Source organism: Cydia strobilella, chromosome 10 (assembly GCF_947568885.1).
Source record: "Cydia strobilella chromosome 10, ilCydStro3.1, whole genome shotgun sequence".
In the NCBI taxonomy this organism is placed as follows: Eukaryota; Metazoa; Arthropoda; class Insecta; order Lepidoptera; family Tortricidae; genus Cydia; species Cydia strobilella.
The window spans coordinates 16,230,235-16,256,506 of NC_086050.1; the positions used below are offsets into that span (position 1 = coordinate 16,230,235).

At 37.2% G+C, this 26,272-nt stretch overlaps 1 protein-coding gene, 1 long non-coding RNA gene and 1 other non-coding gene across 3 annotated transcripts in view; 2 read left to right on the plus strand and 1 right to left on the minus strand.

Moving 5' to 3' along the window:
- LOC134744717 (sodium-dependent transporter bedraggled) overlaps positions 1 to 26,272 on the plus strand; it is a 36,928-nt gene that overhangs the window by 4,429 nt on the left and 6,227 nt on the right. The window contains exons 5-12 of the mRNA XM_063678635.1: positions 1,621 to 1,805; positions 1,891 to 2,028; positions 5,108 to 5,342; positions 7,180 to 7,400; positions 16,811 to 17,005; positions 22,851 to 23,075; positions 23,853 to 23,920; positions 25,095 to 25,221. Of these exons, the coding sequence (XP_063534705.1) occupies positions 1,621 to 1,805; positions 1,891 to 2,028; positions 5,108 to 5,342; positions 7,180 to 7,400; positions 16,811 to 17,005; positions 22,851 to 23,075; positions 23,853 to 23,920; positions 25,095 to 25,221 (1,394 nt within the window). The remainder of the gene's footprint in view (positions 1 to 1,620; positions 1,806 to 1,890; positions 2,029 to 5,107; positions 5,343 to 7,179; positions 7,401 to 16,810; positions 17,006 to 22,850; positions 23,076 to 23,852; positions 23,921 to 25,094; positions 25,222 to 26,272) is intronic.
- Trnal-uag (transfer RNA leucine (anticodon UAG)) lies at positions 15,058 to 15,137 on the plus strand. The gene has a single exon. It is a non-coding gene; the product is annotated as a tRNA-Leu (tRNA).
- Positions 17,427 to 26,272, minus strand: part of LOC134744735 (uncharacterized) — a 581,044-nt gene continuing 572,198 nt past the window's right edge. Inside the window, exons 2-3 of the long non-coding RNA XR_010128106.1 lie at positions 17,754 to 17,916; positions 17,427 to 17,449 (exon numbers count right to left, since the gene is read on the minus strand). This is a non-coding gene — a long non-coding RNA (uncharacterized LOC134744735). The remainder of the gene's footprint in view (positions 17,450 to 17,753; positions 17,917 to 26,272) is intronic.

The window sequence follows — 26,272 nt, forward strand, 5'->3', positions numbered from 1 at the left end:
TTGAGCGCCTTGGCCTCCCCAATATATCTGACAGTGACTGTACTAATTCCACTATGGCATTGCTCTCATTGTTTTCTCAATGTTTCCATGTTTAATGGCTTCTGCCTAACGTTGGATGAAACAGGAAACAGTCGAAGGTCGGCTAGCCGGTAGTCAATTTACTCGATTGATTTTTTTTCTAGTGCAGTCAATTTACGTAGACAATGATAGTAATTCTATTACTATAGTTGGTCAAGCAAATCTTGTCAGTAGAGAATAAGTTTTGGGCAAAAATTTCATTTTTGGTACAAGCTTTTATCGCTGACTGTACTTTTTTTCCACAGGCAACTAATAATGTGTTTGGGGTTTTAAAAACACCAAACACAATTAGGTTGTGTTGTTTTATCACAGAGTTCCTATGGCCACCTCCTGTTTTCATCATCAGATCAGCTCGATGGTACCATAATATTGCATTGTCACACGACTTACATACTCGTATGTATGCAAATTTTCAGCTTCATCGGAAACCGGGAAGTGGGAGTGGGTCAAATTTAACTTGCAAGATTTGACCCTTACAAACATGTTACATACATATTACATACATACTTACATAAAATTTAAATAAAAGCTTGTAAAAAGGCGCTAATTTCAAATTTTCTTTGGGACGATAACCCTTTGCGCCTACATTTTTTACATTTGCCGCCTTTTCTACTGACAAAATTTGCTTCATCAACGCTATCAGTCACTATCTGTTTATTGGAAAGGTGCATTCATCGTTTTTACATTGGCAATAGGGATGGACTATTTACAATAAATTATTTCACACCATGCATGAAATAAAGCAACGGAACAATAATAGAGAAACGTAGACAGCAGTTATTTTTAGACACAATTAGCTCCATGCATGAATTTATTTTTATTTTTGGATTCATAATTTATATCGTTGGAACACCGGAAATGATAAAAATACTTTTGTAAACCTTAACATTATTTTATTAAAAAATATTTAAAATGTTGAAAATTTTTGAGCGGTTGAAACGCTCATAATTTTTGGCGCGAATTCGACAGAGCGTGATGACGTCACACGTTGGGCGGCCCAACTGACGTTTGCTACTAATGACACTAATCTGTCGAACGCGTGACGTCACGTGGCGTTTCGAGCGTTTCGCTCACTAGCTTTTCGCGGGCAAATTTTTGTACTTTTTATTTATAATTTTAAGTAATTAAATGGTAATTTAAAAACGGAAATGCATTTGTAACATGATATAACGGTAACAAACATCCGAATAAAACATATTTCGTTCAAATATAAACTTCATGCATGAGGCTAATTTCTATTTTATTAATCGCACAGAACTATAATAAAGAGTTGGTAACTTGACCGTGACGTAATTTGATAGTGTTTCATATACATTCCATAGTGGCAAATCGTATTGACAGTTCGAAAAAAGAAACTGATTTGAGTAGTCAAATACCCTATTATAAAGATGGGCATGCTGTTGTATCACTTGCGTAATCAGTTTTCTGAGTTTATTCTAAATAAAAATCTCTGTATCAGTTGTTTGGGCTTATGGTTGACTGATAGAGAAATTTGGCATTAAGGCTGTCATTTGTCACATTTACAAAAAAAAACTTTTTCAGATTCCGGAAACGCAAGCTTCAAAATCCAAGACACACTACCACAATACTTCCACGGAGAGGTTTTACAAAAGAACCAAGGTTCTAGCGGTATGGGGACGATCAAGTTTCAAGTGGCGTTTAACCTGGCTGTCGTTTGGATGATCGTGTTTGTGGCGCTTAGCAAAGGGTTGCGGTCTTATGGCAAGGTAACGGCAATTGAACCCGTCGTGCGCGATTCCGACTCGCACTTGGCCGGTTTTTATTTGTTATATACTTTTATTTCTGTTGCAGGCAGTCTACATGCTAATATTCCTACCAATGTGCGGCACGCTGGTCCTCTGCACGAAGCTACTGACGCTCATACCCTACGACTCTGTTACAAATATCTTCTCAGAGACGGATTGGAGTGAATTTTTCAAAAACGGCCATGTAAGTACATTTAACAACCGAGCCAAGCGAGGTGTTAGAAAACTATAAATGCAATTCCATTTTATTATTTTCTAAATGTTTGTTTTATCTTCAGTATTTTTGACACAATAAATACATTTTTGACTAATTTTGTTTTGCTTGTCTATTGTTTTTAAAGTTTTTTTTATTTCACGAGTAACTATCGCGGTAACCGAAGACAATGTTATTCTATTCATTGTTTGAATAGATAGACACTTCATGGGTGTGACATAACAGTTATACATATGAATCATCATCATCTTAGCCTTCAGTCGCCCACTGCTGAGCTTAGTGTACGCCACTTATCCCGGTTCTGGGCTAGTCTCATCCAAAAGTGCCCTGCGATTTTTCGAACGTCAACGAGCCAACGGACGCCAGGCGCTTCTTTCATTCGAAAGCGGCTACCAATCCGTCAACATTTAGGTCCACCTGCCATCACTCTGCCTGGCAATATGTCCCACCCAACTCCATTTAAGCTTGGTAATGACGTCTCCCACATCTCGCACCTTGGTGCGGCATCGGATTTCGACATTCCTCACTCGGTCTTAAAGTTTGATGCCGAGCATGGCGCGCTCCATGACACTGTGCTACTCGTATTATATGCATAGTGAGCGTCCATGTCTCGGTACCGTATGTCATGGTGGGCAGAACACATTAATTGAAGAGAAGAGTTTTCAGGCATTGTGAAACGTTATCAGATTTAAGTATGTCCGCTAGTTCGTTGAATGCTGGACAGCTGGATTCTCCTGTAGATCTCATTTCCCTGTTGTTATATACGAATACTTTTAGTTAAGAATCTACAGATGATTGGAATACATTTGATTTTCTACATTAACTTAATGACAATAAAATCTATAATAGCTATTTTTACACGCAGTTTTAAAGCAAGGCTGTTTTATTTGGAGTAACGAAGCGGTATGGTAATATTTGAACATTAACATTGGACCTTGCTTATACAAAGTGTTGTGACACTTGTTACATATTCCTATAGTCCAGTTATAATGTGTTTATATTTGTCACGGTGAACGAAACAAATGGACTTTTAATTTCTATAAACAATAGGTTAACTACTGTAAAATAGTTTCCATTGTTTTGGATATCCTATTATGTTACTTTATTTACATTTTTCTAATAAGCAAGGCTAAATGTATGTTTTAGTGTACAATATTTTTTATGCACCTTTTTTACTATAATTATTTATTGAGTTGCATGTCGTTTTATTAGGGTTCCGTACCCAAAGGGTAAAAACAGGACCCTATTACTAAGACTCCGCTGTTCGTGTGTCCGTCTGTCTGTCACCAGGCTGCATCTCATGAATCGTTATAGCTAGACAGTTGAAATTTTCCATAGACCTAGCATTACATAGACCAGCTATACGCGTGCGCCCGTAAGGGATAGACATAGATGACGTCATAAACGTGGGGATACCATATTGGTAAAAATTACCCCAATATTTGACATCACGTTGGGGCGATTACCCTGGAGGCAAAGTTAGCTTGTTTGACGGTATTAAAAAATTGTTAAATATAATGTCAATGGGCCGTTCTTTTTAGGCGTATAAACAATGAAATACCTCCTATAATTCGCGCAGGTGGTACAAAACTAAACATGTTTAGTAAATAAAACGTAAAATAAAATGTATTATGGGTTTTAATTTAAAGAAATCACAAATCGCAATCACACCAATTAATGTACACCACATTTAATCTTCACAACATTTGTTTATTTATTTTTTGGAATTAGAAGTACGAAAAAACTTCGAGGTCAAAATTACCCATAAAATTATGATATTTTTATCTGGTATCCCTAACATGATTGTTATGCAGCTAAATTAAGAAGAAGTTTAAAAATGGCTGACCTCAGACTCCTACCTACCTACGTAATTTGGGCGGATAATTTTACAAATAATGTTTTGTTAATTTGCGTAAATAATTGTGATATTTTTATTGAAATCGTTTAATTCTACATTGCTTTGAGTGTAACGTAATTTTACGATGTTATTCTCACATATTGCGTTAAGAGGAAGGTGTAAAATACCGTACTTACGTGTAAAAGGTTATGATCTAATATTTTTGCTCAGAGCGGCTATTACAGCCGATTACAGAACAATTCACCAGTATTTTATCAAAGTTCAAGCATTCAAAACGCTAACCATCACTATATTTCATAAGAGAAAGCACAATTTCATACAAAACAACGATAATTAAACAAGCAACGAACAAACATGACATGTCACGTACTTATTTGTTTGCCACAACCTCGGTTGTGGCAGCGGTGGAAAAGTGAAACTATGACAAGGACAAACAATAACAGCGCTTTCTCTGCTACTCCTACTGAAAGGTACATAAGACTATCCCGTTCGGTCATTTTCCCCCACCCCTCATGACCGATCCAGTTATACTAGATTCATGAAATTTTCACAGATAATGTATTTCTGTTGTCGCTATAACAACAAATACTAAAAAGTACGGAACCCCCGGTGCGCGAGTCCGACTCGCACTTGGCCGGTTTTTTTTGCCTATCTACTTACATAACAAGATTGGCTTAGCTAGCAGAGATCTCTTAAACAGCTGCAGGTTCTGTCTGTAAAAAGCGACAGTTTACTAGTTGGAAAAATCGCAATTACATATATTTTGTGACGTTTTCAACGAAAACGTACCACATTGTCGGTTGTCGATAAGGTTGATTTCTAATTGAAGCTACATGGAATAGCGCCTTATTGACAAGCGACAATAAGTACCCTTTTAATTGAAAATGGCACATATGTAGATTCTCTTACTTTTTGTATGTTGTTTACTACGAATAAATGCGATGATTTCTGATTTCTGATTTTCTTGTCAGAAAACAGCGCCATTTATAACCACTAGCTGTAAGGCCAGGATTACACTCGTAAGTTTTACTTACGTAAGTAGGGACAAAGCTATTTGCTAGAATGAGATAACGATATTCATATCTCATTCTGTAGTATAGTTGTGTCCCTACTTACGTAAGTAAAACTTACGAGTGTAATCCTGGCCTAAGAGTCTAACGATAATCTCGCTAATAGATCCTTTTCCAACAGAGTTGGACCGCAGCCGCCCAAGAAACCTTCCTAACCTGGGGCCTCCTCGGCGCCTGCGTGATGCAGCTAACCTCCCACAAGAACGCCAAGACAAAAAGCAGCAAAGTGCTGCAGAAGGAGAGCGCGTGTATAGTGGCCTTTACATTCGCCGTGCTATTATTGGCCTCGTTCCTGGCTAATACGTGCGTGCAGATACTGAAGAATTACGGTTACTCGTATATACCGGGGAGCTATGGTGAGTTTATAATACCTACACATGACTAATTTGTCCCTGGGGTCTAATAAAAACTAGCGTGATGCAGCTAACCTCCCACAAGAACGCCAAGACCAAAAGCAGCAAAGTGCTGCAGAAGGAGAGCGCGTGTATAGTGGCCTTTACATTCGCCGTGCTATTATTGGCCTCGTTCCTGGCTAATACGTGCGTGCAGATACTGAAGAATTACGGTTACTCGTATATACCGGGGAGCTATGGTGAGTTTATAATACCTACACATGACTAATTTGTCCCTGGGGTCTAATAAAAACTAGCGTGATGCAGCTAACCTCCCACAAGAACGCCAAGACCAAAAGCAGCAAAGCGCTGCAGAAGGAGAGCGCGTGTATAGTGGCCTTTACATTCGCTGTGCTGCTGTTGGCCTCGTTCCTGGCTAATACGTGCGTGCAGATACTGAAGAATTACGGTTACGCGTATATACCGGGGAGCTATGGTGAGTTTACTGTATACACGACATCTTTAGGAGCGCGAGTGACCCTATGGGAGCGTGAGTGACCCAGTGGACGTGAGTGACCTTGCCACAAATAAGTATGCTACTTCTAAGACTAACAAGAACGCCAAGGCCAAAAGCAGCATTGTGCTGCAGAAGGAGAGTGCGTGTATGCCACTATACGGCCTTTACATTTGCTGTGCTGCTGTTGGCTTCGTTCCTGGCTAATACGTCCGTGCAGATACTGAAGAATTACGGTTATTCGTATATACCGGGGAGCTATGGTAAATAACTTCCTGCCTCGCACGCTAAGCTGTGGAATGGACTGTCGCTCACTGTATTTCCGGACCGATACGACCTTCAAACCTTCAAGGAAAGAGCGTACCCATCTAAAATGCCAGCAACGCACTTGCGGTGTTGCAGGTGTCCATGGGCGAAAGACAATATAATGAATACTTACTTTATTATCTAATTGCTCCGGCGCTGCGGTTATTGCAGGCGGGTACGGCCCCTTAGCGTATGAAACTGCATCCAGCAGGAAAGGACTGCACTCACTCTGGGCCTCTGGCATCGTATAAACAAAACTGGGCTGATTTGGTCGCGATTTTAATGTCGGCAGACCAAAAATTTGCATTACAAATTGATAAAAGTAAATTGACAATTTTGGCGTTTTGTTCACAAATTAAGTGTCAGAAGTTGTATTTTAAACATTTTAAAAGAAACCGGCAATGACATACGTGCTCATAGCATAAAATATTTGTTTCCGACCGAACGATTTGTGACATTTACTGTCAAATCGTACATCATGCATTAATACTTTGTATTGTGAAATGTTTTTCTTATACTTATTCTGTACTTGACATTGGCAAAGGCCCTAGGGCTCCTAGTGAGTATTATATTCTTTGCCCTAGGGGCTGCCATTTCTCTAATAAATAAATAAATAATGTATTCAAATTTTAATCTTATTCTTTACATTCATTAGACGGCAGTTCTTACGGGTTCCATTCTTAAACAAGTTGATTTTATCGTACTGTAGAGACGACATACCAAATAACGAAATTGTCGCAATTACAACTTGTACCACGCGATGAAAACGTCGTAAGCGCCGTAAAATTCATGGCACTTACGCGTTTAGGTCGCGAGATTCATGCTCGGCTTCTATAGTTTGATGCCAAAACGGCAGCAAATCATAGCGCATAATACTGGTTCTCTGTGCCGGTCCTATACGGTAGTAATAATACAATAGCCATGTTACAATTTTTCAAAAAAAAAAAAACATTCATTCTTGAAAAGTTAATGTGCCAATTGTGCCATTAACTACGTGATCGACTCTTGTGAGAGTGTAAATAGTATCTACTTTTGTTTTAGAAACCGTCGAGTCCACCCAATTCCTCTGGCCCACCTCCGAACCTCTGCCCGGCAAGGTCGTGTCCTTACCCGTCCGCAACCGCGGACACTACGCCAGTCTCGTCGGAGTTACTGTATGGAAGACGGACAACACAGCGAAGCTAACGCTTAGTGGTTGGCAGCCATTGCAGTTGGCCACTCAAATTGTACCTGCGACTTTAGCTGTCTTACCGGCGAATGTGGTAAGTTTTCTTTAGCAAACATATGTCTGTAAAATCTTTGGTAAGGTCCCGTCAGCAACTTTAACTATGTCAGTTTAGTGAGAGTAACAGTTTGGAAGACTGATAATAGTGATAATACAGCAAAGCTGACGCTTAGTGGTTGGCTCCATTGCAGTTGGCCACTCAAATTGTACCTGCGACTTTAGCTGTCTTACCGGCGAATGTGGTAAGTTTTCTTTAACAAACATATGTCTGTAAAATCTTTGGTAAGGTCCCGTCAGCAACCGTAACTATGTCAGTTTAGTCAGAGTAACAGTTTGGAAGACTGATAATAGTGATAATACAGCAAAGCTGACGCTTAGTGGTTGGCTCCATTGCAGTTGGCCACTCAAATTGTACCTGCGACTTTAGCTGTCTTACCGGCGAATGTGGTAAGTTTTCTTTAACAAACATATGTCTGTAAAATCTTTGGTAAGGTCCCGTCAGCAACCGTAACTATGTCAGTTTAGTCAGAGTAACAGTTTGGAAGACTGATAATAGTGATAATACAGCAAAGCTGACGCTTAGTGGTTGGCTTCACTGCAGTTGGCCACTCAAATTGTACCTGCGACTTTAGCTGTCTTACCGGCGAATGTGGTAAGTTTTCTTTAACAAACATATGTCTGTAAAATCTTTGGTAAGGTCCCGTCAGCAACCGTAACTATGTCAGTTTAGTCAGAGTAACAGTTTGGAAGACTGATAATAGTGATAATACAGCAAAAGTGGCGCTTAGTGGTTGGCAGCCATTTCAATTAGTCACGCAAATTGTACCTGCGACTTTAGCAGTTTTGCCGGCAAATGTGGTTTACTTATCTTTAAAAAAAATGCAAACAATTATTCCATAGAAAAAAGAAAAAATTCTAATAACAATACTTCCGTGAGACACAGACATATTAATGACGGGTCACTCACATATTTTAAGTCGAAAAACGAACATCGAGTGTGTCGAGTGAAACATGTCGAGCGTTTTTCGACTTGTAATACGTGAGTGACCCGTTATTAATATGTTTAATAAGAAAAAAATCCGCTAAAAGCTAACGTTGACGAGTACAGTAACATAAAACCTGCACTAAATTAAAATAAACAGGTCATTAACCGATAAGATTAACTAGATTAGAAGGACTTTTCGCTAAACCTCAATGTAATAACGGCTAATTTCTTTATGTCGCTAATGCAGGCTAATAGTGTACTCGTAATTAATGATTTAGTGACTCACGTCCGGAATAGGAAGCAGACTTTTCCTAGACAGAAGAAAACATTCCTTTCCTTTGTATGTTTCTTCAGGAAATTGACAATATGCCTTATAATCATAGTGCTCTATCTATACTATAAAAAATCGCATGTAACACTTATAGCGGTTTGATTTTGTATATGTAAGGATGTAACGTAAAACTCGTAAAATCGTAATTGTAAGTTGTGGGTGTGTCATTGTCATTAATCAGTGCGTATTTCGTGCGAAAATGACGTAGACTGATGACGCTTTTGTACACGAGGTATTAATAACGATAAGCTGTTATTACAGCGGAACGTTAGATTATATTGTTTAATTAGGGATTGTATTGTTTCGGCATCTTTTAACATGGCTGACTAGGGGCTCCCTACATATGTCGACGCGGAATCGGAAAAAGCAGATAGAAAAACCTTTGTCTGCGCAATAAGAGCGAAAGAGGCGTCGGCACGTCGGCAGGCGTCGGTGCGAGCCGATCCGAATGACGACTTTTTCGCTCCTAATGCACGGACATAAAGGTTTTTTTATATCGTCTTTTTTCGAATCCGCGTCGACAAATGTAGGGAGACCCTAAAAGTCATTGTTAAATTCCGGTTATCTTATGAATATAATTTCCGTACTTTTTACGATGAGAATGTGTACAAAGCGCAAGAGTTAGAAGCGACGAAAGGTCTTACCTGGGAAACGATCTTCTCTTCTCCACATATACCTTAGTACTAAAAAGGAAGTAGTTGAAGTACAGTATATATACAATGCACTTACGGGCTTATAATATTACTTTTACGGCAAGTTTATATATTTTTCAAATATTTTATATTACGGAATTCAGAGTTTTTATACATCTGACTAATATAACATTCTTTATCCAGTTCCGAACCCGACTAAAAGAATTGTAAGATAACTTTAGGACAGATTATTTTATATTTAAATGACTACTCTAGATACAGGTTTGGTTATTTAATATTAAAATAAAACAAAAAGTAAACAATAAAAGGAATGTAAATTTCCAGAACAGTCAAACAATAGGTACAATACAACAAAAAATATAAATGAATATTTAATTAGGGCCACATGCATCATGCCACTAACCCGGGGTTAACCGGTTAAACCTGGAGTTACCATGGTTACCAGTACAATTTGACACTGGGTTAACCCCGGGTTAGTGGGATGGTGCAAACGGCGTTTAATAATTTAAAATGTCAAACAACTTAGACTGGGAAAGTAGGTACTCTTTTAGTCTTGAACAATGCAAACTTCTTCTTCTCTAAAACAAATATATATTTATGTATTACTTTTACCTAAATTAAATACAGAAAAATGGCACTAAAACAACTATACATAATTCCGGTATCGTGATACAAAACGTAGAATATAAAATTAGGTACATTACCATTTCATAAAAAAACCTAATTATTTTCGTCCATATACACAACCGAATCACAAAAATACCAACAATATATGACTTTCATATGATCTTAGTTCACTTCTCTTTTGCCAAACAGTTAAACGTATTCTCCACGGCTCGTTGCCTTCGCAATACAAATATGTAGGAATAATTTGAACCTGTTTATGCAATGTATTATGCATGCGTTTTAATAGAGGTGCAGTGGTTAGTCATATGCTTATTTTGAAAGTAAAATTCGCGGCGAATTCTAATCCTACTTAGTAATATTTAGCTCTTTGAGGGCGAAGACCGAAAGCATATATAATCAGTGCCTAAAATTATGTATAAACAAAATTAAAGGGATCTTTATACATATATCTCTATATTTAAAATTATTCTACTCAGGCCTAGTTGATACAGTTGGCTTGACATCGAAGATATGTATAGGTATGTATGTATATGTAACGCAGAAAAAACATACCTACTCTTATTTACTTGTAAACGTTACTACATATTTTTACAAGACCTTGAACTGAACTGGATTAACAAAGTGTTTGATTGACTTATTTAATAGGTGGAATTCGGAGTCCATTTACGGATTTTAGTTTAGTATACACTTAATACACTAGCTTTTGCCCGCGACTTCGTCTGCGTGGAATCAGTTCCAGCAGTTAATAATAATAATAATTATTAGTCTTTCAATGGAAACTGGGTTAATGAGGGCTAACGCGTATGAATTCGCCGCTAGGGGCGCTAGTGTAGATGGTGGTCTTTTCCATAGTTCGAAATGTCAAATGTCACTTGTCACTTCAATGACTGACAGCTGTTCTTTAGTCTTTTGGACCACCATCAATAGAGGCGCCAACTGGTGAGCAAAAAAACGATAGCCCTCATTCTGACGGCAGGTGTCGATGTTCAATTTGTTTCATGCGCGTCGCCGATTTCTGACACGGATTATGTGGTTACATAACATTATTATAGAAGAAAGAAATACTTAATACCTAAAATTAAATACAAAGTTATTTAATTAAAACGAACACATTTTAAAATTTTAGTAACAAAACTTCCGTGAGACACAGACATATTAAAATACGAAATAAATGATTTTTATTTTATTTTATTTTATTTATTTGTTATTTTTATTAAATACATTCCTCCTGATGACACTCCTCGGTACGGAGTGAAACATGTAGAGCGTTTTTCGACTTAAAATACGTGAGTGACCCGTTATTAATACATTTTTAAATGTAAAAAATCAGTCATATGTATGTATAAATTATACCTATCTACAGCGTCCTATTGTACGAATAGAACATTTTGAAACTGAAGCGTTAACTGGATTAACTTTAATTGAAGTGTTTGATTGAATTTTTTAATAGGTGGGATTCGGAGTCCATTTACGATTTTGGTTTAGTATACACTAGCTTTTGCCCGCGGCTTCGTCTGCGTGGAATAGAGTAAGTGCCTGGATAAAATCGAATGGCAATAATTTGAAGCCTAATATACTTAATTGCTTACACCAATTAACAGGCAATTCATTAATTTTCTCATTTCCACCCCCCTTTTCACCCTCTTTTAGGGATGACTTCCAACATAATTATTATTGGGTTATTATTTTCGTAAGTTTTTTTTAAAAGTTGACTTGTTTATATTATGTAACTTTATTTGTTGATATATTTATAATTGTAATTGTATTCATTCAAAAACTATCTTATGTCCTTTCCCGGGACTCAAACTATCTCTATGCCCTATTAAAACTAAATCCGTTGAGCAGTTTAAGCGTGAAGAGGTAACAGACACAGACAGACACACTTTCGCATTTATAATATTAGTATACATTGTGTACTTCATTTATTATATACAACACATAGTTCATGATCAGCAACGCAGGCTTCGTCAAGTGCTTACAACAATAAATCAGCTACGGGCTTCGTCACCTACTAACAAATGATATAATCCGCAACAGGCTTTGTCAATCTTAAACACTAAATTAAACTAGGCCAAGTCCCCACTTCGGACCGTAGCCGGTCCAAAAGTCCCCATGACACTGGCAGCGTTGCCCCGTTGAATTGCCAAGGAGATCTGTTGGACCAGATACGATCCGGAGGGAGGATCGCAACCCCTTTCCCTCAGTCACCGACCCAATTGCCACACAAACTCCTTAGCCTCCGCACCCCAAGATCCTGCAGTTGTGTACTTTAATTATGAAAATGATATTATGTGTTGTGGAACTGTCAAGTTTCTACTCTTTAAGTTTAGATTTCTTTAGAGACAACACAAAACAGTATATTATATAGAAAAGAGCGGGTGGAAATCACCCATACTTGTATTTAAGTGACGTAAAATATGGATAAAATATAATTATACACGTGTATACTATTGAAACTATTGTTGGAACATAATTAATGAGGCATTGTATTGATTTTTAGCTCGTAGGTATTTCATGGACATGAAAAAATACTTTTTGTTAATTATTAGTGGTGCGATTTTATTTTCAAGGCGAAATAGATTAAAATATGTCACTATTTTTTATCCGACCAGAAGGAATAAGGATTAATTATTTTTTACAGTTAATGTACGTAATAGTTCGTATGCATACTATGTATGTATGCGTGGGGGTATGTCTGTGTCGTGTGTTTCATCGTAGCATCAAAACTACTAAGTCGATTTTGGTTAAGTGATGTGAATCGATTATCTTTCCTGACGCGGGTGACATAGTCTACATTTTACTTTTAAAAAAATTTTACACACTGCGTACAGCGAATTTGTAACTAGGGCCCAAGGGAGGGGCGGGACATCCCTAGTGCGCAAAAAGTTCAAGTCAATAAACAAGACCAAGTGCGGGTAGTTCGAAAAACTCGCGCGGCTAGAAGATGCTGATGTCAACTTTAGCCAGTCTTCTCCGAGACCACGGGGACAACGCCGTCCTCGAAACGTCGGAGGTAAATTTGCGATTCAAAGTTGTAAATTATAGTATAGATTTTACATAAAATGTATCACTATCTCTATTTTATGCTAATGCAAATATAATGCCACAATGTCGGAATACTTTTTCTCAGAGATTGATATCGGTAGGTGTTGTAACCATGAGAAAGGCTAACACAATGTGCATCGAAATCTTTCTGCCTTATGCAACTATGATGATACGATGATACACAATAACCTTTTACTAACTTACTAAGTGTATTGCAGATTGCAGCTCAAAAAGTCTTACTAGTAGTACTAGTATTGATTAATTACCGATATCGATGAAGAAAATCTTAATTAGAAACAATGAGGGCTACCGTTTTTGTGCTCACCAGTTGGCGCCACTGTAGATGTAGGTCCAGAAAAACAGATCTCAAAATTCTTCTATGCTTATTTTTATAAAATCAATACGTTCTAATATACACAATAGTACATTACTACAGAGGCCGGGAAGGAAGGGGTTGCCGGCCGAATAGAATATATAGGATAGTTATGAGGCCGACAACCCGTTTTCACGCCGATGTATGTATAGTGCTTTTCTCAAACATTGACAGAGAGAATCATACTATCTTTGTCTTACTCTAGTACTAACACCCAAAAGAAAAGGATGAGTATAGTTTTTTTTGTTCTTATGTACTGACAAGATTTGCTTGACCAACTATATATATCAATCAAATATCGTGTTTTTTTTGTTTTTTTTAACTTCTAGCGTAGCAAAACCGCCTCGTGTGACGCGGAAGGGTCCTGGATTTTCCCCAGGCTACCATCCCCCCACACAGTCGGCTAGTGCCATAGAGCCCGTCAGGTTAAAAAAAAACAATTTTTTTTTTAATAGGCGTATTGGCAGAATGTCATAAACGAACCAAAAAGCAAATATTGCTTATAGTTTTTTTTAATGGCTGAATGCCATGATGCTGTGGCACAATTATATGTGAAATAGAAATTAAAAAAAAGGCACTTCCCGGCCTAGGCCTGCAATTTTGTATAAAATTTCATTACAGACCTCTCGTCTAGCCGCGCCTGACACATGATACTTCCCAGCCTAATATAAAGAACGTAATGTCAATATTACATAGCATGTTTGAGAAAAGGTATTTTAACGTTTAAATGTGTCAATTTTCAACCTGTTTAATTTTGCATATATTTTAGTTGACTTTTTTTTAAACCACAAACATTTATTGAGCTATATATGGTTGTTTACCATGATTAATCAGATGGACAAAGATTTACCACAATTATGAATAAGGAGTGAAAATTCCCGATAAAAAAGCTTGAAACCCCCCAAACTTTTATGCATTTGACATTTTGAAAGACCAACATCAAAGAGGATATAATAGGATAGAGCGGTACTGTCATAGTAAATTTTGTAACCACAGTAAATTCACTGCCATCTATCGACACACGATTGAAACTAAAAATAAAAATATCAAAAAATGTATTTATATACGGATAAATGATGTATATTAGTTATTTTTATATGATTTTGACACATGTTCTTACACTGATACGAGTTAAAATTGTTAAATAACAAACGAAACGATCAACGCCATCTTTACGAGAGTAGGCCAAAGGTAGTGGCGCCATCTGATCGAGAATCAAATTTTCTTGATTTTCGAGGCACGTTTTTTCCTTAGACTGTATCCATCTATTACGGAGTTATATCTATCTTTGCCTCCATCTACACTAGCGCCCCTAGCGGCGAGATTAAACGCGGTAGCCCTCATTGATATCTTTATTAGGTACCTACATGTCAATATACATTTTATGTTAGTCTTGAAAATATTAAACAGCTCAACCCCGCTATATTTCACATATTATATCGATGTGCCGACGAAAATGTTTCAAAATTACGAATACTTACAACTTGGAAAAAATCAGAAACTTCTTATATATGGGGAATTAAATTTTCCATCTAAAAATTGAACTTCCTTTATTTGTTCTAAAATTTTCTATAAATTTCCGAGCCATTTTTGCAGACTTTCTACAAATTACACATCTATACTAATATCCATCTACAGTTGCTAAGTAATAGATGACCTATTTCGCGCGAGGCGCTAAGCGGCAGCGTGGCCGAGTGGTCTAAGGCGCTGGTTTTAGGCACCAGTCCGAAAGGGCGTGGGTTCGAATCCCACCGCTGTCAAATATTTTGGTATTTTTAATTTTAGTTTTGGACACTTAGAGACCTCTAAGATTTTATTTTGTTTTAAATTTATATTTTTATTACCTATAATTTTAATGCTTCTGACAGGTAATGGTAATGGTTTAGTTATTTATAGGTAGGCATACTTCTTACGAATTATGTTGTGATTATGTAGCCCTATGCCGTCTTTAATGTAACATTCGAGCACAAATGTTGTATCTTACTGAAATAATACTTTATATATATTAATACAGCCCGGCAACTTGAACATGTCATGCTCGCTTAAAAGTCTTTACTTACGGTGGCGTTGTTGATCGGGTCGCCACTTTCCCGAATGAAGATTGAGGGACACGATGGCTGAGATACGCGTCATACTCGTGAACGGGTGCTGTTTGTGGAGACCGGTCTGTTTAAGTTTACATGGGCTTCATTTTACCTATGTAACTTTACTTTTGAGTGGCATTAACGTGAGGCACTTCATTCGGTTCTTGTCTGTTTGTCTGATTTAATATCTTGTCTTTTTATTAATTATATAACAATTCAAGTCTTGGAGACCCTTTATATCTCTGGATAATTTGATGATCTTTTTTATTATTATATACATTTTATCTCTGATACCTAGAGACTTTTACATCTCTAAACAATTTTAGTACTTCTGTTGTTTGTATATTTTTTATTAGTTTTTTTTGTGTAATTTGACATTTATATTTATGTAATTGTTTTTTGTAATTTTGGGTTAATTTTATTGTTTGTAAAAATTTACATGTAAAAGTGCCCCTGTGGCCTATTTGCTGAATAAATGTTTGATGTTGATGTTGATGTCAAATCTATGATTCAAGTTGATTTAGAGAACCTCGTCGCTTATAAATTGTTATAGTATTAACCGCGTCAACATTAATGTTTTTATTTTTACATCTACTAAAAAAATACGATAGTGCTGATTCCTCACATACTTAGATAAATTAATTTGTTTCGTATCGCTCATAAAACAAAGGCCGTAGATAAGGGATAAGGGAACAACAGCTGCCCTTGAGCTATTTTGACTTGATTTTTTTTTATTTAGTTTACTCACAACTAGTACACGTCACACACGAAAAAAGAAGAAAAAAACCAAGTGGTTCCGTAGTAAAACTGTAATAAAATAAGTATAAAAATAATATAAAAAATTCTCCTAGTCATAGGTAACTTTGAGCGGTTTTCGGGTATATTGTATGACTGCTGTGTATGTATAAATGTGTAGAAAAAGACCACGGTCCTTTGATTTGTATGGTATAAATCACTAAGTCATATTTTTATAACAAAAAATATATACATATATATTTAAATGAGAGCGACCACTAAATTAAATAAATATCAAACTTTTATTTAATGAACTATCACACAAATAGTTTATTTTTTATTTTTATTGAAATGCAACTTGGTCAAAAATGAAGAATACTTAAGTAAGTCAGAACTTCAGAAGTATGCCCGTAATAGGTAAATACTAACTATATCCATTCAAACTCCTTTATAGTACCTAATAAAGCACAAAGTCTTCATTACAGTACGTACAGATATCATTTTTCAACTAGTTAACCCACAAATTAATATACTGATATGATACAAAAAACAATCTTGAACTTACAAAGAAAATCTAAATCTATTTACCTACTAATTTAACCCTTTTTTTCTAGCTCTCACCAGCCTGGGCGGTCATCTTCTACTTCATCCTCATCATGTTCGGAATAGCGCAACAACTAGCCATATGGCACTGCGTGATAACAGGCATTATGGCTATCAACGCTTCGGCTTTGAAAGTTTGGGAGACGACCATCACTTTCCTTAGCTGCGTGATCGGGCTTAGCGTTGGACTTGTGTTTACTACCGACGTAAGTTTACGAACTATTTTATCATGTATATAGAGCCATATGACACTGTATCATCATGTTCGGAATAGCGCAACAACAATAACTAGCCATATGGCACTCCGTGATAACAGGCATTATGGCTATCAACACTTTGGCTTTGAAAGTTTTGGAGACGACCATCACTTTCCTTAGCTGTGTGGTCGGACTTGTGTTTACTACTGATGTAAGTTAACAAACTATTTTATCATCGGTATAGAATGGTCATATAGCAATGATCATGTCCGGTGTATAATCCTAAGCTTCGTTGGTGGAGCGGTGGGCGACACACTTGCGAGCCCAAATTCTCGTTGGCGAGCGAGGAAATAAATTCAGATTATTCAGAATATCGTTTTAATCTACGCCACAACACAAGTAGAAATTCTTTAACCTTTTGAATGCTTTATGTCATAAACACAAACATTACAGCTATAATGATATGATGATGCAGCTATAACAATGTTTTATGGAATTTCTAGTTTTCCGAAATAAAGGTATCTTTTTTAGGGTTCCGTACCCAAAGGGTAATAACGGGACCTTATTACTAAGACTCCGCTGTCCGTCTGTCTGTCTGTCACCAGGCTGTATCTCATGAACCGTGATAGCTAGACAGTTGAAATTTCCACAGAGGATGTATTTCTGTTGCCGCTATAACAACAAATACTAAAAAGTACGGAGCCTTCGGTGGACGAGTCCGACTCGCACTTCGCCGGTTTTTTTATTATACTCAAACACTAAGCTCCCGGGTGGAAGGGAGCTAATGTAAACCTTACTTGAAAGTGTGAAGGTTAGTTTGACAGCGTCCGCCATAACACCTATAGTTGTCCTTGGCGCTGTGGGCACAACTAGTGACGACACCTTTAGGGGTTCTTGGCGCTGAAAGGGTTAAACAAAAGCTTCGTTTTTAAAACCTCAATGTCTAAAAGTCTACCTACTTTCGACCCAAGATCCTAACTGGTGTAAGTTATTTAAATTGAATTGCAAAGATATTGATCCATTCATAGGTCACTTAATTGCTTGTGAGGTCACTGCACAGAACTAAATCGATAGTCTAATGACGTTAAACCGTCTAGAACCCCCAAAATAACCAATTATGAAAAATCTCATTAATAACTAACGACAGAAATCATTAGAAAATTTTTAATCTAAATTAATTTTTAACAAGCAGAAACGTCTGCGAACGATGGTATTAAGCTTAGAATAAATTTAAAAGTGGAAAAATTACTGCCTTGGTTGAGACTTGAACTCACGGCCTCTGGATTGATACTCCAGCGCTCTGCCAACTGAGCCACCAAGACCTCATCCATAGCAGAGCGTTCAAGTCTCACCCCAGGCAGTAATTTTTCCACTTTTAAATTTAATTTTAATCCGTGTTTTAAGGGAGTTCCCTCTGCTAACAAACGTCTTGCAGTTTGGCAGAAGAATAAAGTGTAAAAATAGCGTTTATTTCGCTAGAACAAATAATATTATAATATAATAGGTGGATGGACTGTGTGAAAGAAGATGTGAAACTAACGCAAGTGAATGATGAGATGACGGGTGACAGAGAGTTATGGAAGAAAAAGACATGCTGCGCCAACCCCAAGTGAATGGGACAAGGGCAAGCGAATGATGATTTCGCTAGAATAAAGTTTTTTTTTTTTTTTTTTTGTGTTTTTTTTTTAAAGAAATAGGTACCTACCATAAAAATATATGGATTGTCGATTCGCCACTCATTGCGAATTTCCTATATTTCGCACTTGTACCATAAATAACTATTATTGTTTTTAACAGAACTGCTATAGGGTAATTGCGCTAGTTTCCGTTCATGGTCCAGTTTTCGTCCACTTGACGGATTAGCAAATAATATATTTCTTTTTTAATTGCTACATACGAAATATATTTATTTTAGACATTAAGGATTCTAATAAGCCCAAATTTGTGCAGCATTTTAGGTTTATATTCAAATTTCGTCAAGTGGACGAAAACTAGAGCTGGACGAAAACTAGCGCAATGACCCTATAATTAGTCAACGCATCATACACAAATGGCAATGACCTTTACACACATAAATGTTACATAAATCAATTGTAGCGAGGAATAGCAAATTAAGCAATATAGTGTCGTTTTCGTGCTATGTTGGCGGAATGAAATGTCAAGGTCAATTGGTTGCATGCTGTGAAGTTTTTATTATTTATAATAAAATACTAGTAAATGAAGCTACAAAAGGTTTTAATCATAGATTAGTATATGTTATTACTGTAATAGATAAGAAACTCTCGGACATTTCACGTTCACGTCTCTACTAGTGCTGCCCCTTTTTTTTTTTTTTTTTTTTTTAACGTTGGGGAAATGCGTTTACGCATGCCACCTGGTCCGGGGGAACCAGGAGGGATGACGGACTAACCAGAGGACTACCGTCTAAAACCACCAACGAGTGCCGAATCCGCCTTAGATGGGGTGCCGCAGGGTCGCTAAAAGCATTCGACCGCAAGCAAACTACTAGTGCTGCCCCTAGCGGTCCTGCTCTCAACTAATGAGACTGTATATGCAGTAAACACGCACACATGTACACACACACACACACACACACACACACACACACACACACACACACACACACACACACACACACACACACACACGTACTTATGGGTTCTTTACCTACATGTAACAACTTTAATATTGGAAACTGATTTATGTAGTAATCTTTGTCGTACCAATTTCCATTTGCTTAGAAAACTACATAAATCAGTTTTTCAGAATAAATAAATGAAAACTTATGTTGAATCAAGTACAATATATTATTTATAAGTACCTACTTATTTACATACGTTCCATTCCAAGTAACTAAGACACATGCAAATACAGCGACGCTTTAAGCGCACTTCCGTGAAAATAACTTAACAGCAAGTATGTAACAATTTATTTCCTGACTATGTTTTAAACAATAATTAGAGGCAACCTAATTCATTTCTTCTTCTTGATCCCAAAATAACTTGGAAAGCTTCAATAGTTTGATCCAACTTTTTTTGATTTAATTTAGATCCATTTTTGTCGCATATTTCATAGTTTTGAGAACATTCAAGCTTTTTATCCACAATTTGTGGTGCGGTGATCTGGGTGTTACAGCGCATTAGATTAGGTAGATTTTCCTTTTTTAGGTTCACTGAAATTGCCATTGACAACATCGAAAAACTTATCGAAGAAAAGCACGATACCTGCCGTGTCGCAACTTTATTCTGAAAGCTTTTTAATACCTGAAAATATATTAACAGTTAAGATGTTATCAAAAGTATAAAAAGGTTATTTTACAGCGAAACAGGACAAGTGTTGAGCATGCATTTTAAGGGTGTGCTATTGTCACATTTAATGTTAGGTAACAAGAAATCAGTGAATCGGGATATTATTCATGTAAAATGTCGACAAAGGTAACGTATTGTGGTTGGATTTTATCAGTAGATAGATGTATGTCTTTCTAATTTTGGCAGGTTGTAGTTGATTTATCAGATTAAGACCTAGGCACGGAAAATAGTATCTTAATTATGATAATCAGAGCAACGTGTATGACGGGCCTTACGGGCACTAAGAATGGTGCTAGTTCAACGGCTGTTATTTGAAATGTTACAATGTTCCATGTTCCATCGCCAACATTTCATAAATATGCTTTACCCGAGGCCTCTATCAAAGCTTTTGATAAAGATGAAATAATAAATAAATGTTCAGGAGGTATATATATATTATAAACTCGAAAATTTACTTACCTTGCCCTTATACCGATGTACATACAAGAAGGTACACAGATTCGGCGCGGCCCGGCCGGCATTGCTTTTCATCTTGCCTGCGTTGGTTTGGTTGAATGAGTAAGAGCACAACTCAACACAACTTACAAGGTTGGTTGTGATATAAAGAAACGCTGTTTGTTAATATCTTAACATAAATCTGACCAAAAATATGTTTAAACGGAATTTATATTAAAAAACAACTTAGAAATAATTTCAAAATTTCCCGTCAAACCAAACGTCATTTGGTTTTTTTATTCGTCTAAATACGTCAGTCTGTCATTGTACGGTGTTTGCACTACATATTAAAAAAACTACTTTTACGTTTCAAATTTATTTTGTTTCCTAGTTCATTTGCAACGTAAGGTTAGTAACACTATCAAAACATTTTTTATTAAAATATATTCTTCTAGATTTAATTAAATACGATTAAGTTACCTGCTTAAATATTTGTTTTGGTATATTTTGTTTTCTACTATCTACACACAAGAATGATATCTAGCCACACTCAGCCCTCCTTATGCTAAAGGCGGTATCTCAAAAACGAATGAACTGGAAATGGAACGTTATGATTCAAATTTAAGGTACTTATTTGCATGCAATCTTCAATTGAGATACCGCTTTTTAGCTCAGCAGGGCACCACGGCTGAGGAATATATGTCCAGCATAACCCAGAGATGGCATTATTATCAGCATTACATTACTCCTCTTCAGAGATACTATACCATGGTTTTAATTGCGTTTTCCGAGCTTATAATTCGTGTAAATTAATATCATCACAAGCACACTAGGTTTTCTTTCGCAGATAATAAGAGCTTTTTGTATGTTCTTCAGGTGTCGTTGTGTATAATACCATAGAGTAACTTATACTAGAGCGGTACTGTCATAGTAAATTTTGTAACCCCAGTAAATTCACTGCCATCTGTCGACACACTTTAAAACTAAAAATGAAGATTTATAAAAATACGATAAAATGTATTTAAATATGGATAAATGATTTTTTTATTTGCATTAATTATTTTTTTGATTTTGACCCATGTTCTTTCACTGATATGCGTTAAAATTGTTAAATAACAAACGAAACCGTCAACGCCATCTATACGACAGAAGGCCAAAGCTAGTAGCGCCCTCTGAACGAGAATCAAATTTTCTTTATTTTCGAGGCACGTTTTTTCCTTAGACTGTATCCATCTATTACGGAGTTATATCTATCTTTGATAATACTATTGCAGTTGTACAGCTAATGTGGACGCGCCTTTAAATATCATCAACTGTTGACAAATTATTTTCATATATTATTTACAGAATTCCAAGTCTTCATCCACCACTTTATAAGACTAAAATTTTAATTTAGGTATTTTTCTAATATTCGGTAATATCTTAAATTTAAAACAAGATACTTACGGCGAAATTATAACAGCGCAAAATACCTGGTAAAACAAAACCTGTTTAAGAGTCCCCGCCAAACTCGGTTCTCCATAAAAACGTAGCTACGCTCTCATTTTAAATCGACTAGCTAGATTGCTCTGAAACTTTGTACTTACAATAGGATAAGGTATATCTAGGTCTGTAATTAGTTTATGTAGCTTCAGATACAATAGTAAAAATATTCACCGAATTTAAGATTTTCATACAATACTTGTTTTTGCTGTATTTCGTTTGTTTTATATACCAGAACTACATAAACTAATTACAGACCTGGATATACCTCATGTCATTGTATGTGCAAAGTTTCATTACAATACAACACGTAGTTTTAAAATGAGAACGAAACTCCGTTTGTATGGGAAGTTGAAATTCGGCCGTGCTTGCCGGGGACTTAAGAACCATAGCTGTTGCAAATTGCAAATATTTTATAGAAAACCGTAAATGTGTACGTTCAGCCCTGACATTGTAGTTACACACAGATATACAAGTTAAACTTGTAATGATAACACTCCTGTAAAACACCTCCTCACCTCCTCCTCCTGTGATGTAAAATGTATAATTTGTAAGAATATTTATTTACTTACTTACTCCTTTTTAGCATGGGGGCCTATTCTGAACGTGTCATCTATATTTTTTTTCAGGCGGGTGTCCGTTTAGTCCACTTCATAGACTACGTATGGGTCGGGTCGTGGGTGACGTGCGCGGTCCAAGTGGCCCTGACGGTTGGCGTGTTCGTGGTCCGCGGGCGGCCATACTCGGCCGATAAAGTGGTCACCGCGCTGTATTCAGCGAGGACACGGACTGAAACCGCTCTGGCCACGCTGCTCAGCTTCACTTGGACTGTGGCTTTGCCTGTTCTGCTTTGTGTAAGTAACTGCCACAATTACAATGTCTTATTCTGAATAAAAAGTTATTAAGAGTGAAAGAGAGTACTATTGCTTTGGGAACTCGGCCTAGTTAAGAGTGACAGAGACAGCAGGATAGGTCTTCTAGTCCACTTCATAGACTACGTATGGGTCGGGTCGTGGGTGACGTGCGCGGTCCAAGTGGCCCTGACGGTTGGCGTGTTCGTGGTCCGCGGGCGGCCATACTCGGCCGATAAAGTGGTCACCGCGCTGTATTCAGCGAGGACAAGGACCGAGACCGCTCTGGCCACGCTGCTCAGCTTCACTTGGACCGTGGCTTTGCCCGTTCTCCTTTGTGTAAGTAAACCATACATTAAATCGTGCTTGGTTTCACATGGGCAGGGTCGCCATGTGATGTGGACTGTCGCTTTTGTTTGACGTTGACCGCCAGTTTTGTGACGATTACTAACCGGCCGTTAATGGTACACAGTTAAGTGAACCTAGTAAGCGATTATGGTAGTCTATGGACGCTTGCTTCTCCTAGGAGTGTCACGTAATGCGCGTCCTCTTATAAACCGTCTAATGAATATATACGTGATTGACTTCACATGGACTTAGCTGAAGTTATTTGGGATTTAAATAACTAAATTATGTAAATTGTGCCATTTTCAACCAAAAGGGTACTTATTGTCGCTTGTCAGTAAGGCGCTATTTCCATATAGCTTCAATTAGAAATCAACCTTATCGACAATGTGGTGCATTTTGGTTGAAAACGTCACAATTGTATTTCTTTTTCAGGCTCTCAGTGTTATGGACTTCCGGTGTGGGCAACAGAGGCAGCTCTATAGCTGGAGAAAACCCGCGGGGTAAGCATGGCTTTTTTTAATTAATATATATTTGTGAATAATCTCACTTGCTTAGGTTTCAATATAGTCTCGAGGGGCAAAAGTCTACTTTGCTTCCTTGTAAAACTAATATCTGTGAAGTGAATATACAGGGTGGGAAAAATTAATGGGCCCTGGAGGAAAAGTGCCTTAAAACCTTAGCTCATTTTACTTAAAGGAGACATTCTTTTATGTTTTAAAAGAAACAAAACTGCATTCAAAGATTTTTTTTAAATTAGCTTCCCTCATCCGGAAATCGAACGGACAAAAATTTCAAAATATACTAAATGTGCGATTTTATGGATATTTTGTACGACAGACGAGTGTAAGACCTAATGTTTCTTGGAGAAATATTAACACTATCATGAACTGTATCAATTAGTGGGATAAAATAGCAAAAGTTTAATTTTTAGTCTGTTCGATTCCCAGGCGATACAAGCTAATTAAAAAAAAAAACTCTGTGAATGCAGTTTTGTTTATTTAAAAAAAAGTTTTGTTTATTTAAAAAAATAAAATAATATTTCCTTTAAGTAAAATGAGCTAACTTGAGGTTGGTGAGGTTTTAAGGCACTTTCCCTCCAGGGCCCATAAATTTTTTCCACACTGTATTTCCGATCTCGGTTTAAGACTTGATAGTGATTTCTGTAAGTCCTAGTTGTAGGGCCAGGATTACACTCGGTAAGTTTTACTTACGTAAGTAGGGACACAGCTATACACAGCTAGCTAGCAAATAGCTTTGTCCCTACCAATGAGGATATAATAAGATAGAGCGGTACTGTCATAGTAAATTTTGTAACCACTGTAAATTCACTGCCATCTATCGACATACTTTGAAACTAAAAATTAAGATTTATAAAAATACGTTAAAATGTATTTAAATATTATTTTTATATGATTTTGACCCATTTTCTTTCACTGATATGCGTTAAAATTATAAATAACAAACGAAACAGTCAACGCCCTCTATACGAGTGTAGGCCAAAATTAGTGGCGCCATCTGATCGAGAGTCAAATTTTCGTGATTTTCGAGGCGCGTTTTTTCCTTAGACTGTATCCATCTATGACGGAGTTATATCTATCTTTGTCCCTACTTACGTAAGTAAAACTTACGAGTGTAATCCTGGCCTAAGACTTGTTTGTACTCGTACTTGCGCAGGTACTGGCCCGTGTGGGCGCGCCAGACGGCAGTAGCGCTACAGCAAGGCGCGCTACTCTGTGTTCCCGCGGCTGCCTTCGTGCAGACGTGGAGATATATGAGCAAAGGACCGCCGGATATTTTAGACGTAAGCATTTTTACTTTTATATAGCACGTTGGTGGCAAACAAGCCTAAACCCGCCTGATGGAAGGCGGTCACCACAGCCGTTTGACGCCTGCAACCCCTTTTTTTTTGACGGAGTGGTAATGCACTAACGCACGGTGAGTGGGACTCGCCGCTCCTTTTCCCTCTCTTGGCGAGAGGGGGAGGGGGAGAGAATTTGGCCCAACCCACTCCGGCGTTTCACCCTCTTTGCCGTTCGTGAAGGCGCACTGGGATCGATAACATTCCACCACGGCGCCCTTCATATTTATTAGGCGCTATTTCATAGAAAACATATTTTTTTACAAAGGGTCGCAGTTCCAACCTAACCTAATCTACTTTTCTGTTAGACCTAATGGGTTCTACACTACACAATGACCTTTTAGCTGTACCTAAAAAGTTAACGGTTTTTGAAAAAAAAAAAAAAAAAAACGTTTCTATGAAATGAAAATTCTGCGGAACATTACATTCTATGAAACAATTGTCGATGAAAAAAGAAAACACGATTAGAACTTGTATATTTTGTTGTAGGAGTTTTCTACCAGTGTCGTTTACGAACGCTATTTATGATTTATTTAGAAATGATAAAGTCGAGTTTTGATTTTAAACATCGTTAGACGAAGAACAACATTACATTAAAAATTTACTACGTATTTTTCAGAAGTATTAAAAAGTGTAGTTAGCGAAACTAGTGAAATGATTTTGTAAATTGTATTTGTTCACATACATACATAACAATCACGCCTATTTCCCGGAGGGGTAGGCAGATACCCCGGATTTCCACTTGCTACGATCCTGACATACCTCTTTCGCTTCCTTCACTTTCATAACATTCCTCATACACGCTCGCCGGTTTAGGGTGCTCTTGATCTGGCCTTTCTTGAGGATTTCCCCGATCTGTACAGATAAAGTCCGCCGAGGTCTGCCCCTTCCAACTCCCGCTTCTACTTCTCCCTTATACACTCTTTGTTAGCCTTCTTTCACTCATTCTTTCCACGTGTCCAAACCATCTTAACATACCTTTCTCAATTTTTGT